We start from the raw sequence: 15662 nt of genomic DNA, 5'->3' as shown, positions 1-15662 counted from the left end.
AACATTTAAACATTTTCTGGCAGTTTTTATATATGCTCATTGTTCAGTTGCGTTCACACAAGTGGCTCTAAGTCATTTTTAATCACAGTGAAACAAGAAGCTGCAGATTGTCATCCCAACAAAATGCTGCACCAGCTGCAGTCAGCAGCCGCACACCTCCAGCCAACAAGCATATAATCAATCATCAATGAAATCAGCTGGCGGGGTGCAGGTTTAAATGAAAACAGCAGGATCTAAAATCATGACCAAAACATAATCTACAAGTTGTTTTATTGGCCAACACATAGTGGAGCACTTAGCAGCTAAAGAATCAGATATATCCCTCAGGAGTTGGTAGAGAGCAAACAGAACTAAAAGAGAGTGAATGTTGGACTTACATTCACCAGGCGGACAGAAACATGCCTCCAAATGAATGATAATGTTGCCACGTAACCGCTGGATGTTGAAATAAACAACTGTTTGCCAACAAGTTCAACATATCAACTTAAAAAGGTGACGATATGTCAATTTTATTTTCACAACATTTTTCTGCTGCCCTCAAATGGACAAAAGATCATTTATTGCAGGTTTAAGAAGAAGACTTGGACTCTGAAATCACAGGAAAATGCTAAAACATATTTCTGCTTTTATCACATCATTCTTCTGTAATTCTAAAAACTATTTACTATAACAGCAAGGAGCATGTAATCTGAAATCATGCTGCTTGTGGTTTATGATTTAAGTAGCATCGGCTTGAGGCTGAAGCCAGTGCAGAAGTCCCTGAAAATGCCAATGATGGTGGCTAGATGCTCTAATTGACTCCCATTCAAACAGCGTCAACATATCTCTAGAAATACTAAGTCAAATCATTTTCTTTTAACAAGTCATTATGGCCTCAATCTCTAAATTCAGGCCCTCTAATATGTGTGCTGGTGGTCATTTTGGGAAATTATTGCTCCGTTAATAAGATTTGAAGACTTACAGTAGCTTTGATGTCTGCCGTGTGGGTGTTGATTGACAGCTGTGATTGACAGTTGGCTCAACTGCTGCTCTCCCCGGCTCTAGGACTCAAATTGAGTCAGACTATTGTTGCAATATTTCACTAAGATTAATGTTACTTGATTACGATACCTGCCCTGTTAGCACAATTTAGCTAAGGTAGTTAATGGTAGCCCAAGTGTGCAGCGCTCACTGTTCCAGTAAGCTAGCGTTAGCTTAGCACACTCTTTATTTGGAAGGTTCTGGCTCCAATGGAAAAAATGGTGCCAAACATGAGATGCTACTCTGTGCTTCAAACCAGCTCCAAACCAACAGGTGACATCACACCTTGCTACGTCCATCTTTATATTAACCGGCTTATTTCTTAGACAAACTAGTAAATTTAAAAATGGTTTGACACTTTCTGACTAACGAGTTCATTCTCCATTCATGAACCTTGCTCAGATTTTATATTTCTTTCTCCCTCTTTCCTCTGTTTCCCTACAGTCAGATGTGACTTCTCACCATGTTTCTGCTCTATTTCTCTTTTTCCAGCAGACTCTCTCTCTCAGTGTAAACAGAGGAGGTCTCAAGCAGCTTCAGCTGTGCGGCTGTGTGTGACCCAGAGCTCCTTTAAACAGCTCATTTACAGGAGTAGAGGGTGTGTCAGGATTTTAAACATTGTTAAAGGAGATCTGGGACATTTCATCTGTGTGCGTTGCTCTGCTTGTTCTCCACAGATGTTTAGGATGTTTAGGGAGCCTTAATAATGTACTGTATATTTTTTTTTTCAAAGTATTACTTGTCTGTCTGCAGTTTTACTCATTTTTCCCATTTCCATAACACCCAATCTATCGTTCTTTCTTGTTTACTCATTACGCTGATTGTTACTTCCTTTTAAAATCCAGCTAACAAGCACAACTCTCCCTCCTCCTCTCTGAAAGTCTGTTTGTCTCTCTGCTTCGTGGTCACGTGTGGCGGTGATTCGGTGGTTCAGAGGAAATCCCTAAATTCCTCTGAACAAACACAAAGTTAGAGAAAAAGTTGGAACACGTCTTGTGTTTTTTTTCATGCAACATGAGAGCAGGAGGACTCATCAGCTCTCAACAACTTGAATTTAAAGAGCAGTTTCTTTCTGCTAATCAGAAGTAGGACTCAAGCATGCAGACATTCATCTGTGTGTAGTAAAACAAGATAAATATGTGGTTTTAAAGCTTTTTCCAGGTGATTTTTGTGTGCTGATATATTTTAAAAATGTTGTGTGTACAACCAGAGACTGTAACTGAGCAGACAGGTGTTGATGGATGTAACTGAGACAGCAGAAACAGACTTTATGCTTGTTTGAAGGCGCAATGTGTTTTACATTCCTCACATCACTTGTTACAGTTGGTTAATGTGGCACTCAGCCAAGACTGAACTGTGTTATTCTGCTGCGCTCAGCTGAATACAGCTGAGCTGATCCCTCCAAGTTTGTCATTTATTAAAGCCTATACTCAGCAAAAAAGTAGTTCAAAGTTTTTTCCTACCAATGCCTCTGAAGTAAATTCTTCTCAGGTTTATAAAGCACATGAATCTAAATCTCTTGGTAGTCAAATGCCCTTTTATACACACACAAACACACATAAATATATACTGCCCACAACATTTAATAACAAAAACTCCACAATTTAAGCCGACCTTTCAAGACGTGGAAGACTGAATGATAAATTAATTCAGTTAAGTGAAAATGGTGAATTGGCCATTTTGATGAAAAAGCTCAAAAGACTGAGTGAAATTTGAGTTTGAAGAGATTCTCCCAGACAGTCAATGGTGGAAGAAGGCCTTGCATTCTTTACTGAAGTCAAAGTAGCAGCACCACAATGTAGAAGTACATGCATTTCACATCAGTGTCAGAGCAGCATGGTACTGTTGTAGCTGCTCTAGGTGGAGCTAGTTTGAACTACTTTATATATATATAGTTCGGTAGTTCAGTTCAGAGATTCCCAACCTCGGGATCAGGCCTCTCCAAAGGGTCTGTGGCTCAGGATGTAGAGCGGGTCTTCCACTAACCGCAGGGTTGGCGGTTCAATCCCCAGCTCTTCCTGCCAATGTGTCCATGTGTCCTTGAGCAAGACACAAGTCATTGTTTGTTTGATACTTTGACCAGTTTGAAATGTCTCTTTGGTGGAACTGTTAACAACTGACCATTGATTTGATCTTTAACAATAATTTAAAATGCATTGTATTGTTTGAACTGTAAAATCTTAATCTATAAAGTACTGGTACAGTTGTCAAATAAATGTAAAATTTATTATTTTTGCCTATCCTATACAATCCATAAGATAACCCAGAATATCAGCAGTACGAAAGAAAGACAAAAAAATGTGCATATATATATAGGACTCTTGATTCTGAGTAAATGCACTCTTACTTTCCATCACATCAGACAGTTGATAGAATTTATTTAGGGAGACAAATCGTAATAGGACACGGTCAAGGTTGACATGTCTCCTGTGTCTCCCAATAAAATTACACCTATAGCCTTGAAAAGTAAAACGTACATTTCTCAGAGCTTTTGGCAGAGCTTCCTCATCTAAAACCTTTTTTTTTAAATCAATCATATTTCATCTTAAGTATGTATGTTGTTGTCATGGGACTCTTTGACCCTGAAATACCAAAACCTTTTACTCCTGACTTCCTCTACTGGGAGACATGTAGGTGGAGGGTAACGAGCAACAAAGGCTTGTGTACTATAGTATACTTACTTGGCCAACTTTGGTTCAAAATCATCAGACCTGGTTTCTCCATCCCCATGTGTTATGTGTGGTTACTAGGCGACTGCTTGTTGGTTTTGGCATCAGGGGCCAGAGTATTTTACATTCTGGGTCAGGACTCCAAACTGGGTTACCCTGAGCTACTTTCACTGGCAGCATATTTCTGACATGTTATTGGTTCAAATCTTATTTATGAGGGCTCTGAGTGTGGATGAGGTGCACAGGAAACAAAAAGGAAGAAATACTGGCCAAGACAATCACTAAAACTGCACATTCATGACATTTAGCTACATATCATCATCATCATCAGTTCCTAAATAAGATGCTGAGTTAGAGTTTGGACTATTGATCCTTTTTTTTCCCGTATTAGATATTCAGGAATAGTAAACTACCATTACAAAGGCTTCAACAGTGACTCATTCTGAACTCATTTAGAAGAAAACCACTGACGACCGTGTTAAGAATAGTGTTGTTGTTGTTGTTGTTGTTGTTTTAACTCCAACCAACCTCATAGTTCACAGGAACCACATGAGAGGCTCGGAGCAGATGGCATCCAGACTGTGTTTGTGTGTATGTGAGAACATATTTTTACTATAGGATGATACACACAGTCTTTTTCTGTGGAATTGCAGCGCATTTATCTGTGTATGCAAACTACCCATGATGAGATTTATTTTAATACCGCCTGCTCCTCATCGCTGATTGACATTTTTATTTTCTGTCGCAATTTTTTCTCTTCACTGTTTTAAAGGAAAAGCTTTTGTGGCCACATTTTTATAGAATAATTCAATTTTGTCTGAATCACAACTACAGTCAGAGCTGTCATGCCCGTTCAACTTGAGCATTGGTCGTTTTTCTTGCATCAGTATTGTTCTCTTTTCTGATTAATTCTAGTGAGACCAGGGCCAGTCCTAGCTATGTTTGGTGCCCAAGGCGAGATTTTAGATTGGAGCTCCCCCAAAAAAGTGCAACTATAGCAACACCAGCCCAGACAAAGTCTTCCAGACAAAAAAAGCAAGTGGTGGCTGTCGGGCGAAAACTGACTGACCAGTAAGGCTTTGAAAATCAAACCAAATGAAAACCATGCAAGTCAACGGGGAGAGAGAGAGGAAGAATGTTAAGAAGAGAGAACAAGTGTGTATTTCCAAAAGCTGTATACAAGCGCACCTGTTGGTAAGAAAAACAGAAAAAAAAGAACATGTCCCACTCATTTGGTGCCCCAGACTGAGGAAGACTTTGTGTATTTGTAATTGGAATTGCCATATAGAAATTGAATTATTGTGTTGAGTTGCATTGTTCAGCTATTGGATACATCTATGTTGGCTCTTCAAAAAGAGACACACACACCTGAGAGCCTCTCGTTGTGAGCCGCTAGCCCAGCGACAACGCAGGTATTACACAGAAACTTTTACAAAAAGGCCATGAATATGCTTCTAGTGACTGTCCTCACTTTGCTGTGGTCTTTCAGTGTCCCCAAAACCCCCCACATGACAAGCCACACCTCATATTCGGCTCCTACTCCTCCGCTACATTTTTTAAATATTCTGGGAGGGAGGGCTCTGCCAGACTTTTTGAGGGTGTATTTACTCTTCAAAGAGACCAAACGAAGCCTGTTGTGAGTGTGACACATGAATACTTTAACCTCAAATGACACTCTGTCGTCTGAGGCACCCGGCTTGATGTGATATGAAATCAAACTATCAAAAAGAGTGATTATGATTTGATAAAGTCAAGACCCAAGGGATGTTAGATGTTTGTGTACACGTTCATGTTTGTATGCACATGAATGTAGTTAGCGTGACTCTTTTGTCTGAGGCTTTGTTTTTTTCTTGGTGTGTCCCAGAGATGCTGGAACTCTGTTTCCTGTCTGAGGGAATAAGTGAAGTTGTGTTTGAGGTTTACTGTGTGTGTATGCGTGTGAGAGTTTTTAATCCTGTTCTTTAACATTTGTGAGCAATTTTGCATTTTAGACCTTGAGAGTGAAGACTTTTTGTCTGGTTCGGGTTTACAACCTGTTTTCAGGGTAAACTTAGGCGTGTGGTTGTAATGGTTATGGTTGGGCATCATGGTTATTATATCAGTGAGGATCCTCACATGTAGTAGATGTACAAATGTCTGTGTGTGTTAGTAAATGAGTTCAAACCGCTAACAACAATAATAAATTATAAAAAGGCATGAAATTTAAACAGAAAACTACTAATATTCATTAAAATTTTACATACTTGGCTTAAGCAGCTACTCTTACCTCTTCACATACCACCACCACCACTCAACTACAGTTGCAATCATTGTCAGAAACTAATCATTTTTCAAAGCGTTTTCTGACCAGTTTTTTGCTTCTCATTGTTCTTGCGCAGCCACAACTCTGTCTGATCAGGAACTCGGGGGTCCGGAGAGGACATTGTTAAAGAATCTTGTGAGAACAAGATCTTTGGAAATATTGAGGCAGCCATTTGAAATCGGTTTATGTTTGAAAATGCTGGTTTGGGTGGAAAAAACTTGAGACTTGTGAAATTTCATCGGTTTGGAAATAGTGTGGTTGAATTTCCCTGTCTTGTAAAAGTCATGGAGGTCTGGCGAAACTGATCCATCAACAGATCGATCACTTGTAGCATCATCTATGACTCAGCTGGGAGTGTGTGTGTGTGTGTGTGGGTGGGTGCAGTTAATTGGGATCGAAGGGGAAATAATAATTGGGAATTTTAAAGGGTGGGAACTTTTATTTGCTTTCAACGCCCCGCAGATATGATTAAAGTGTTGCTCGGTACTCCTTCAACTCTTCTCTCTTTTTCTGCGTCTCTTCAGGATGTCGGTGAAGCTGCGATTCGACTCTCCCTCGGATGGAGGTTTGATCCACAGGAGCCGTTCCTTCACCGGATTCAGCTCTCTGACTGGACGACGACGGTGAGTGACAGACTGTTACGGCCAGTGAGAATGCAAGTTAAAAACCAACCGGTCTGTAGAGATAGAGAGATTTAATAATGACTAACAAAGATGAAGAAATCATGTCTTTGTATTTCATTTATGTCCTCCGCAGGATGTCCAAACTTTCTGCTGACTGGTTGATTTTGCTGCCAGATTTATATCTGTTAGCACACAAAATATGTCAGTGATTAAAGTACACTACTGTAGATTTTACTGACAGTAAAACAGATCAAATAAACATTGAAAAGTGTGGTTTAAGCTTATACACGTACTGCGGTTTACTGTCTTAATTAGATTATAGGCAGTCAGTTTATAATAATACACGCACATCTTTCTTGTCCAAGTGCTGTCCAAGAAAAATATAGTTACTCTGTGGACTCACAACATTTTTCTTTATTACACATCAAAATATATATTTTTCTTGTATCTGGCTTGGAGATGTGCTCTAACTCTGGGCTTGTAGCCACATCACTAGAGGGGACAAAGACTATTTATTCCATGACACACACCTGAGTCAGTTTGATGCCTCTGTTACCTGACGAAGAGCCAATCTGGCCTTTGTACTCTTATTGATTAGATTATAGACGATAGAAACACAAGTATATGCAGGTAAACATAGTTGTTGTCAGATCAGGTTGTACGTGAAGTTGATTTCTGTTATTTCCTCTACAGTTCTCAAGCTACTGTTGTATATTGTGCTGCCAAATAGGGGTGTGCCGGAATACAAATACATTATTTGGTAAAGCACAAATAGTGGGGGTTTTTACCAATACTTGTTTCATACAAATATTTCAAAAATTATTTGTTTTCAGGAAGAAAAATAAACCATGTCAAATACCAGCGTGCAGGTCGTTTACATCACTATCTCAGTGTCTCTCCTCTGCTCCACTGCATATTTGAACTGATGTAGTTTTGGTTTTGTTTTAGCCACATGTTAAACAAGCACATTTCCAGAAACTAGAAGATGTTACCTTTCAAATGAAGCCTAATACATTAAAAAGGGTAGATATTAAAGGGTTAAGCAGGTACTTTTGTGTGGAGACAGTAACACACAGACAGGTCTCAATGAGGGGAGTCACATCCACCTGCTACATGAGGCATATTTCCTAATTTGGACATCACTCCCAGAGTTGGGGATGTTCTCCAGAGATAAAGCTGAGCTACTGACTCACACTTCATGAACACTTATTGTAACACTTTAATTTTCTAAAATTAAAAGCGTAATAAAAACAAAAACAGAATTTTTAAGCCTCTGTCCACTTTTATACGAATACAAATACAAATAATTTTGCTGCCTCAACAAATACAGATACAAATACAAATACTGGGCTCTCTGCACATCCCTACTGCTAAATGCCAGTTTACTCACCGCAGCAGGTGGTCTGGTTCTTTAATGACATCCACACAGCTGGGGGAGGTTGTGGTAAACCCAAAAAGACACATCCTAAAGTTAAAAAGAAAACACTAAAAATCATATGGCATTATTTAACCATTTCAGGCGATGGTGTACTGGTATGTTGAGCTGGGTCTCACGAACATGTTGCTTGCTAAAGTTCAGTTTGGCCAACCAGCACACATCACATTGATTGAAGATAAATGTGGCACCTCATTTGGTTGCCTGTGTAAACACACCAAATTCAATTGTGTTTGCAGTGTAATCTGAGCTAAAAACAGGTAGTTCAATGAGGAAAATGTTGATTTAGTATTAGGATTATGGTTAAGATCATTTAAGAAAGTTTAGACTCCTTTTTTTGGGTCTAATTGGTAAAAATGCAAAAATAAATCTAATGCACACTCTGCCCAAAAAACAGTAGGTAGCATGGTGTCCTTTTATAATGTGTTGTGATTTTACTTTACATTTGGACATTTAGTGCTGTCTACATTTATTCAAGGTATGTTTTAAACACTCACTAGATTTTCATGAGGTCAAAACACATCTTCTACAATATCAAACAAACTTTAAATGAACTGCTGTCTAAATAAAACAAAAGTATGTAAGGCGATAAATTTTTGAGGGATTACATCCCAGAGGAGACTCGCATTTATTCCCGTATCTGTCAGGATGACAGGAAACATAAAGCAGGAATAAACAGAAACTTTGACCAAAATCTGGGCTCATGTTGACAGTAATAGATCATCCGTCTGTGGAAAATGTTTTTCCACAATGTAAAACAATAAAGGAGAAAAAAATAAAATCTGTTTTCGTCCTTTAAGATTTAGAGCTAAACTGTTTGATGGCATGTGGAGGGAAATCCCTTCACCCTCAGACGAGCCTGTTCCTCATTGACGGGCAGACAGTGAACGCACCACAGACTTTAAATGTAAGATGTTATTTCTAATCGAAGGAGGAACAAACACACAGATGTCAACCGTCGGTCCCTCGAGAGCGACGGAGAACAAAATGTCAATTTAGGAGACGCAGAGCTGGAATGTACTTCCTGTATGTGTGTGTGTGTGAGAGAGAAAGAAAAACAAAAAAAAACGTAAATATTCAAACGCTCATTCACACTGTCTCTAGTCATCTGAGCATCTTGTGAGTCCCCGTCCTGACAGCACAATGCTTTGTGGTCTCTCGTGATTCTTAATATGGAGGTTTGATGTTGACAGGAACCCGACACAACTCAGCTGTAAACCACACCACACACACACACCGAACCACACACACTGACTGAGGCGACAAATATCACACATCATGAACACACTTTTATAGCCATAATATAGTCCGTAATTACAGAAATATGGCTGATACACCAGTTTATAGATGTATGTTTGAACACAGACATTCTGTGTGTTACTGTCTCCACACAAAGTACCTGCTTAACCCTTTAACATCCACCCTATTTAATGTATTAGGCTTCATTTGAAAGGTAACATCTTCTAGTTTCTGGAATTGTGCTTGTTTAACATGTGGCTAAAACACAACCAAAACTACATCAGTTCAAATATGACTCAAAACAGTGTTTTTGGTCTTCGCCTATAATGAGTCATATGTGAATAACAATAACTAGGACATGCTTTACGCCAGAACTATGCAGACATATCACCACATACCTTCTACATCTTATCAACCGCACTTGTATAAAATCCCAGATCTCTAGACCTGACCTTGAATGATCTAGGGAATTTTTAGTTTGTGGTGTCACTGGTGTCCCCAAACCTCTCCGTGGCCAAAGAGTGTCAAATTGCTCATTACTATGTGATGCTAAGCTGCTTACAACTGGCTTCAGTGGATGTTAAGAGGTTAAAAATGGTTGAATACTTTTTTTTATCTTATTTCATCGCATCTGAGAATCTCAGCCTGATCTGACATTACTATAAATACTTCTTCTTCTTTCGCTGTCAGTTACATTAATTCATTAAATTAAACAAAAGGCTATGTGACTAAAAAAGTGGTTTCACTTCAGAGACATGAGCAAAGGAAGAAGTCAGATGTCGTTTTTCTAGAGCGACAAAGTCCATGTAGGAAGAACGTTGGAGTGAATAAATGGATCAACCGAAGACTTAAACACTGGAGATCGCCACCAACACTCAACAGGCATTGTTTTTTACCATGACCACAGTCGTCCACCAAACATTCCCAGGCATGGTTATTATTGTAACCATGACAACAAAGACCAAAGTCTACAAATACGACAAAGTTGTAATTTTAACCCAAACCATGATCATTTCCTAACCCTAACCAGACTATACTGTTGTCAGACCATAAAACTGATTTATTTTTCCAACAATGATTTGAAACTATTTTGGAGGCCAGAAGCAAATGATGATGTTCTCCTGCCGATATGAGGCATAAGATCAGAAAATGCTTATATTTGTTGTTCAGGAGAGCAGTTACACATGACATATTTTGTTGTTTAATATGAAATGCCTTGAAGAAAAGCTTCAATTGAATTCTGAGACTGAAACTTGCTTTTTTGCTGATGGATCACTATCTCATTCTGTCTGTGTATCTGTGTTTTTAGGCAGTCCTCTGTTCGGACCTCTCTTCGCTCCAAAGCCATAGCCGGAGGTAAATCTCCCAGGATGCAGCTGTCTCCCGGCAGAGGAGGAGGAGCTATCTGGTCTATGCAGCCGGAGGAGGTCGACAGGGTCTTCCAGGCGCTACGCAAAGGACTCAAGTACGTACACAACTGTACAGTATACAGATAACTGCGACTGTCCCCCTCTCAACACTAAGATGATTTCTAAACTTTAGAACTCTTAAATTTTAGTTCATAAGCTAATGTTTGAAATTGGAATTTGGTACAGACCCCAGAGGATGAATCATACTGACTTTGGAGATCATCAGAGTTTTCTTTTAGTGCCACTATAAGGTTCACATTTTGTTTTTTAGTGAAATATACTGACAACTATTGAATGGAGTGCCATGAAAGTTGGTACACACATTCACAGGATGGATCATAATAACTTAAATTTAACTTTTCCTCTAGTGCCGTCATCAGGTCAAAATACTTTGATTTATGACCAGAACTAATAACATTCCCATCAGCTTCAGCAGCACTTTTGTATTTTGTTCTAATTAGCAAATGTGAGCGTGATAACACAGTAAACTAACATGGTGATAAACACAATACCTGCAAACATCAGTTTCTTAGCATTATCACATGTTGCCATGCTAGCATTAGCATTTAGCTCAAAACACTGTTGCATCTAGCACCGCTGTAGACTCCTTATCTCGTTTTCCATCATAAACATTGTTGTGTGCAAATAAACATTATTTGCATTTACCAAACTAACAAGAGATGAGTGTAGTTGCCTTGATTGACTGATGAAGTATCAATTTCTGTAATATTTAACGCTAAGTCGGAAAAACATGAGGTAAAAAGTTGTAGTTGTAGTAACCACTTCGGTGTTGACAAAAGTGGTTTTTACAAGCTGGAAACTGGTAAATATGGTGAAAACATGTTTACTCCACTGATCCTGGGTCCTGAGTGTAGCATAGACTGTATAAAAATTTGGACATAGTTACCGTGACGTCAACTGTTGGTTTCTGAAGAGTGGTTTTGAAGCTCAAAGCGAGCTGCTCCGGTCGTCGCCATCTTGGCTGTGTGTGACGCTGCCTAACTTCCAGCCAATCAAAAATGGGCAAAGAGGCCGGCTGAATGGCTGAAACAAGCTACCTAGCGGCTGGCGGACCTGTCACTCAAAGCAGCCATGTCCGTCATTATGCATAACTTTACGGCTTAATAAAATTTAAATGGGTTGTACGGGCTGCACAGTTGTCATGAAAGGGGAAATTAGTTATTAGTTTTTTGTACCAGGCTGTAAACATGTTTATTTCTGCTGTAAAGTTGGGCATTTTAACATGGGGGTCTATGAGGATTGACTTGCTTTTGGAGCCTCAAGTGGCCATTCAAGGAACTGCATTTTTTGGCACTTCCGCATTGGCCTCGTTTTACAGCCCCGGAGGTTGCCGCTTGGAGTGTAGCTGCCTGCTGCAGCTCTGCTTCAAATGTTTCATGACTTCACTGTGAATCTCACATGAAGCTGATGTAACTGTCTGCAGGGAGTATCTGGAGGGTCACCAGGCAGAGATGGACTTCCTGTCTTCACAGCAGAGAGAGACCAAGAGAAACTCCAGACTGGTGAGGAGCGAGAGGAAGAAACTGAGTGTGTGAGCGTGTGTTGGTGGGTGGGTTCTGTGCAAAATATGTATGTATGGGTGTGGGGATAGTTTGATTTGTTTTGTGGGTGGTTATGGTGACAGCGACAATGATGATGATGATGATAATGATGTTTTTGCTCTGTTTCCAGGCCTTTCTGTATGATCTGGAGAAGGTAATCTTTGCACCAGAGCCACAGACACATTTCTCTCTGCAGATCCACATTTTCAACCAATTTTTCTTTCAGTTAAACTAAAAACATATTTTGAGTGCTTTCACATAGCTCAATGTCATACCGATGCCATACCAGCACTGTGCAAAAGTTTTAGGCACTTTGGATGTTTGCGTTCTTATCCATAATGCAACACCATCAGGGAGGCGTCTGATCGGTCCCAGATTTATTCCGCAGCGTGACAATGAGCCCAAACATCCAGCCAGAGTCATAAAGAACAACCCTCAGTGACAAAGTCAAATGAGACGCCTCAATCCACAGAAGAACTGTGGAAACGTCTCCGAGATGCAGGAACAACCGACCTGCCGAGTACCTGAAACACTGTGAGCAGGTGAACCGAGGAGAACTGAGGTTTCTTCCATCTGCTCAACTTTGTATCGAGTTAATTGGATTTAAATTAATTGTTAAATAAAAACTATTCATGAATTCATTATTTTTAAGCATCCTGACTTTACCTTTAGTGCCTAAAATGTTTGCACAGCGCTGACTGAGTAGAAATGGCACCATGATGCCAAAAACTACAAACACTGAATGCGTCGTATCTCATTTCATTTCACGTATGTGTTGTTGTTATCATTTAATCAAATATGGACCTGCTATGTGCTTAAAATAAGTTATCTTATCTCCCAGCCAGGAAGTGGTTTCACTTCACTTTAGTACAGCATAAAAATCACCTTGAAGAGACTTTAAACTTTTAAAGCTCAACTAAATAAAGACTTACATGTATACAGATAGGTAAACACTGAAAAAAAGTATTCATATCATATGTTTTGCTTTCACAGGAGATCAGAGCGGTGGAGAGATACATACGAAGATTAGAATTTCAAATCAGCAAGGTAAAAAAAAGTTGTTTTGTTTGTTTTTTACATGTTTGCCTCAACTTTCTGCTTTAGGGTTTGATCTTGAGTTTAGATGATGGCGATCAAGTGATGAAGGGACAGTTATTCATGTATTCATTCAAATAGAGAACTTTAAACAGTTTTGAATAGATTAAATCTCATCTAATCTTAATCTATTTATTTAAATGAGGAGGAAATTTGATTTGAGTACTTAAACAGCCACAGTCCATGCAAAGTACAGCCTACAGTGTCTCCACCGGAGCTGAGTTTCATGTAAATAAAGACAAGACAAGTTTATTTACATGGCACATTTCAGCTACAGGGCAATTCAAAGTGCTTTACATAAAACATTAAAAGCATTGAGACAAAGTGCAAAAGAAACACACCAAGAAAGGACATTTAAATACGACTGAAAAACAGCCATTAAAGAGCCAAAAGAATAGAAAACAAAACCTAGCTAAAATAGAACAAGACAGGTATAAAATACAAGAGTAAAAGTTACAGCGCAGTGTAAGAAATGAATAAATATTTGGTTTAATCAAAGGCAAACAGAAAAGTCTTCAGCTGTCATTTAAAAGAATTGAGAGTTGCAGCAGACCTGCAGTTTTCTGGGAGTTTGTTCCAGATATGTGGAGCATAAAAATAAAAACTGAACGCTGCTTCTCCATGTTTAGTTTTTAACTCTGGGGACAGAAAGCAGACCTGATCCCAGACCACCTGAGAGGTCTGGATGGTGCTTTATAAACCAACAGCAGTATTTTAAAACCAATTTGAGAAACAGGAAGCCAGTGTAAAGATCTGAGAACTGGAGTGATGTGATCCACTTTGAGGACTCAAGCAGCAGCGTCTGATCGATTTTTCAGGGAGACCGTTACAGTTGTCGAGTTTACCGAAGATAAATGCTTGTTGCAAATGCAAGTTTTTCCAAATCCTGCTGAGACATAAGTCCTTTAAGTCTTGATATATTCTTCAGGTGATAGTAGGCTGACTTTGTAACTGTCTTAATGCGGCTGTAAAGAAATAGATCATTGTTTGACTGTATTGTTCTCAGCCTGAACACACAACGTCTTTGTCTGTCTGTTGTCTCTGCAGGTGGAGGAGCTGTATGAGACATATTGTATCCAGTGGAAGTTGTGTCAGGGAGCGGTCAACATGAAAAGAGCCTTCTCGCTGTCCCCGTCTACCCGAGCCTCCAGAGAGAGTCTGCTGGAGCTCAACCGCAACCACAAACACAGCCTGCAGGTACTGCTCAGACCAGAGAGTGCGTGTGTGTGTGTGTGTGTGTGTGTGATTTCAGTTATGACTGCAGAGCATGTTTGAAGTAATTTTGGATATTCCCAGTACATTTATGCTTCATACAGATTTTCTGGAAATTTTCTGAGTAATCTGCAGGTATTTAATGAGTCATTTTTACAGAGGCGGTGGTGCAATTTGGTACAAATTATAAGAAAAGTGGAAAAAGGTGGTTTAGTTGTTTTTTTAATGAAACAACCTAATATGCTGATAGATCGTTTAACACACAAAACTACACTGAAAAGTATGTTTTTTCTGTTAGAGAACTGTATTATACAGAGCCTGGGAGGGGCTATACTCTCATCTGACGTACTTGGATCTTGGTCTTAGAAATGTAGATATACTTTAAGAACAACACATATTAAATGTTTTCTACAGGTTATATGATAAAGGATCTTTTTATAAGGGAAATTTTTCACCTTAAACACTTTCATGCCTCATGCAGATGTCATCCAGTTCATGAAAACTCAGCTTCAGGGTTGTGGATTTGGATGTATAACTGTATATATACTGTATATATGTTATGTATTATGGGAAATTGAACTGACAAGCGTTACATGGACCGGTGTGGAGCCCTTCCTGGCTGCCGCGGATCCAGTTTGGATCAGTACCTGAGGTCACGGGGGAAATGTCTTCTTCGTTGCTTTCTTCACATTTCCAACTGACTGAATGTGTTTGGTGACTTCTACAAGAGAGGAAAAGGCAAAATAGTTAGAGTGAGAGCACAAATTATTGATTTTTAGTTTTTTTCTCCTCTGTGGCCCCTCCCAGCCTCCGTAGTATTATCTGTTTATGTTCACAAATAATAAACTTTATTTATTCGGCACTTTTCAAAACCAATTTACAAAGTATTTTATATGGTTGATTATATAAAAAAGAGGCAAATAAAATCAGACAATCAAAATATTGAGTATAAAACCCAATAATAATATAACACAAAAACAACAATAATAAAGACAAATAAGACATGTTATGAATAAAACAGTTCACTAGCATTAATAAAAATCTTTTTTTATAAAAGGTAAAAGTGATTTAAAACATACCAGTTCATACAAACCTT

General features: G+C 39.0%; 1 protein-coding gene across 1 annotated transcript in view; it reads left to right on the top strand.

Moving 5' to 3' along the window:
- The window catches only part of ripor3 (RIPOR family member 3), an 82449-nt gene that overhangs the window by 37771 nt on the left and 29016 nt on the right, over positions 1-15662 (top strand). Inside the window, exons 2-7 of the mRNA XM_067586287.1 lie at positions 6516-6614; positions 10598-10753; positions 12142-12220; positions 12390-12413; positions 13253-13306; positions 14402-14551. Of these exons, the coding sequence (XP_067442388.1) occupies positions 6517-6614; positions 10598-10753; positions 12142-12220; positions 12390-12413; positions 13253-13306; positions 14402-14551 (561 nt within the window). The 5' untranslated portion in view covers position 6516. The remainder of the gene's footprint in view (positions 1-6515; positions 6615-10597; positions 10754-12141; positions 12221-12389; positions 12414-13252; positions 13307-14401; positions 14552-15662) is intronic.

Source organism: Thunnus thynnus, chromosome 4 (genome assembly GCF_963924715.1).
Source record: "Thunnus thynnus chromosome 4, fThuThy2.1, whole genome shotgun sequence".
Lineage (NCBI taxonomy): Eukaryota > Metazoa > Chordata > Actinopteri > Scombriformes > Scombridae > Thunnus > Thunnus thynnus.
Note: the sequence above shows the minus strand (reverse complement) of the source record. Positions and strands in the feature narration are given on the sequence as shown.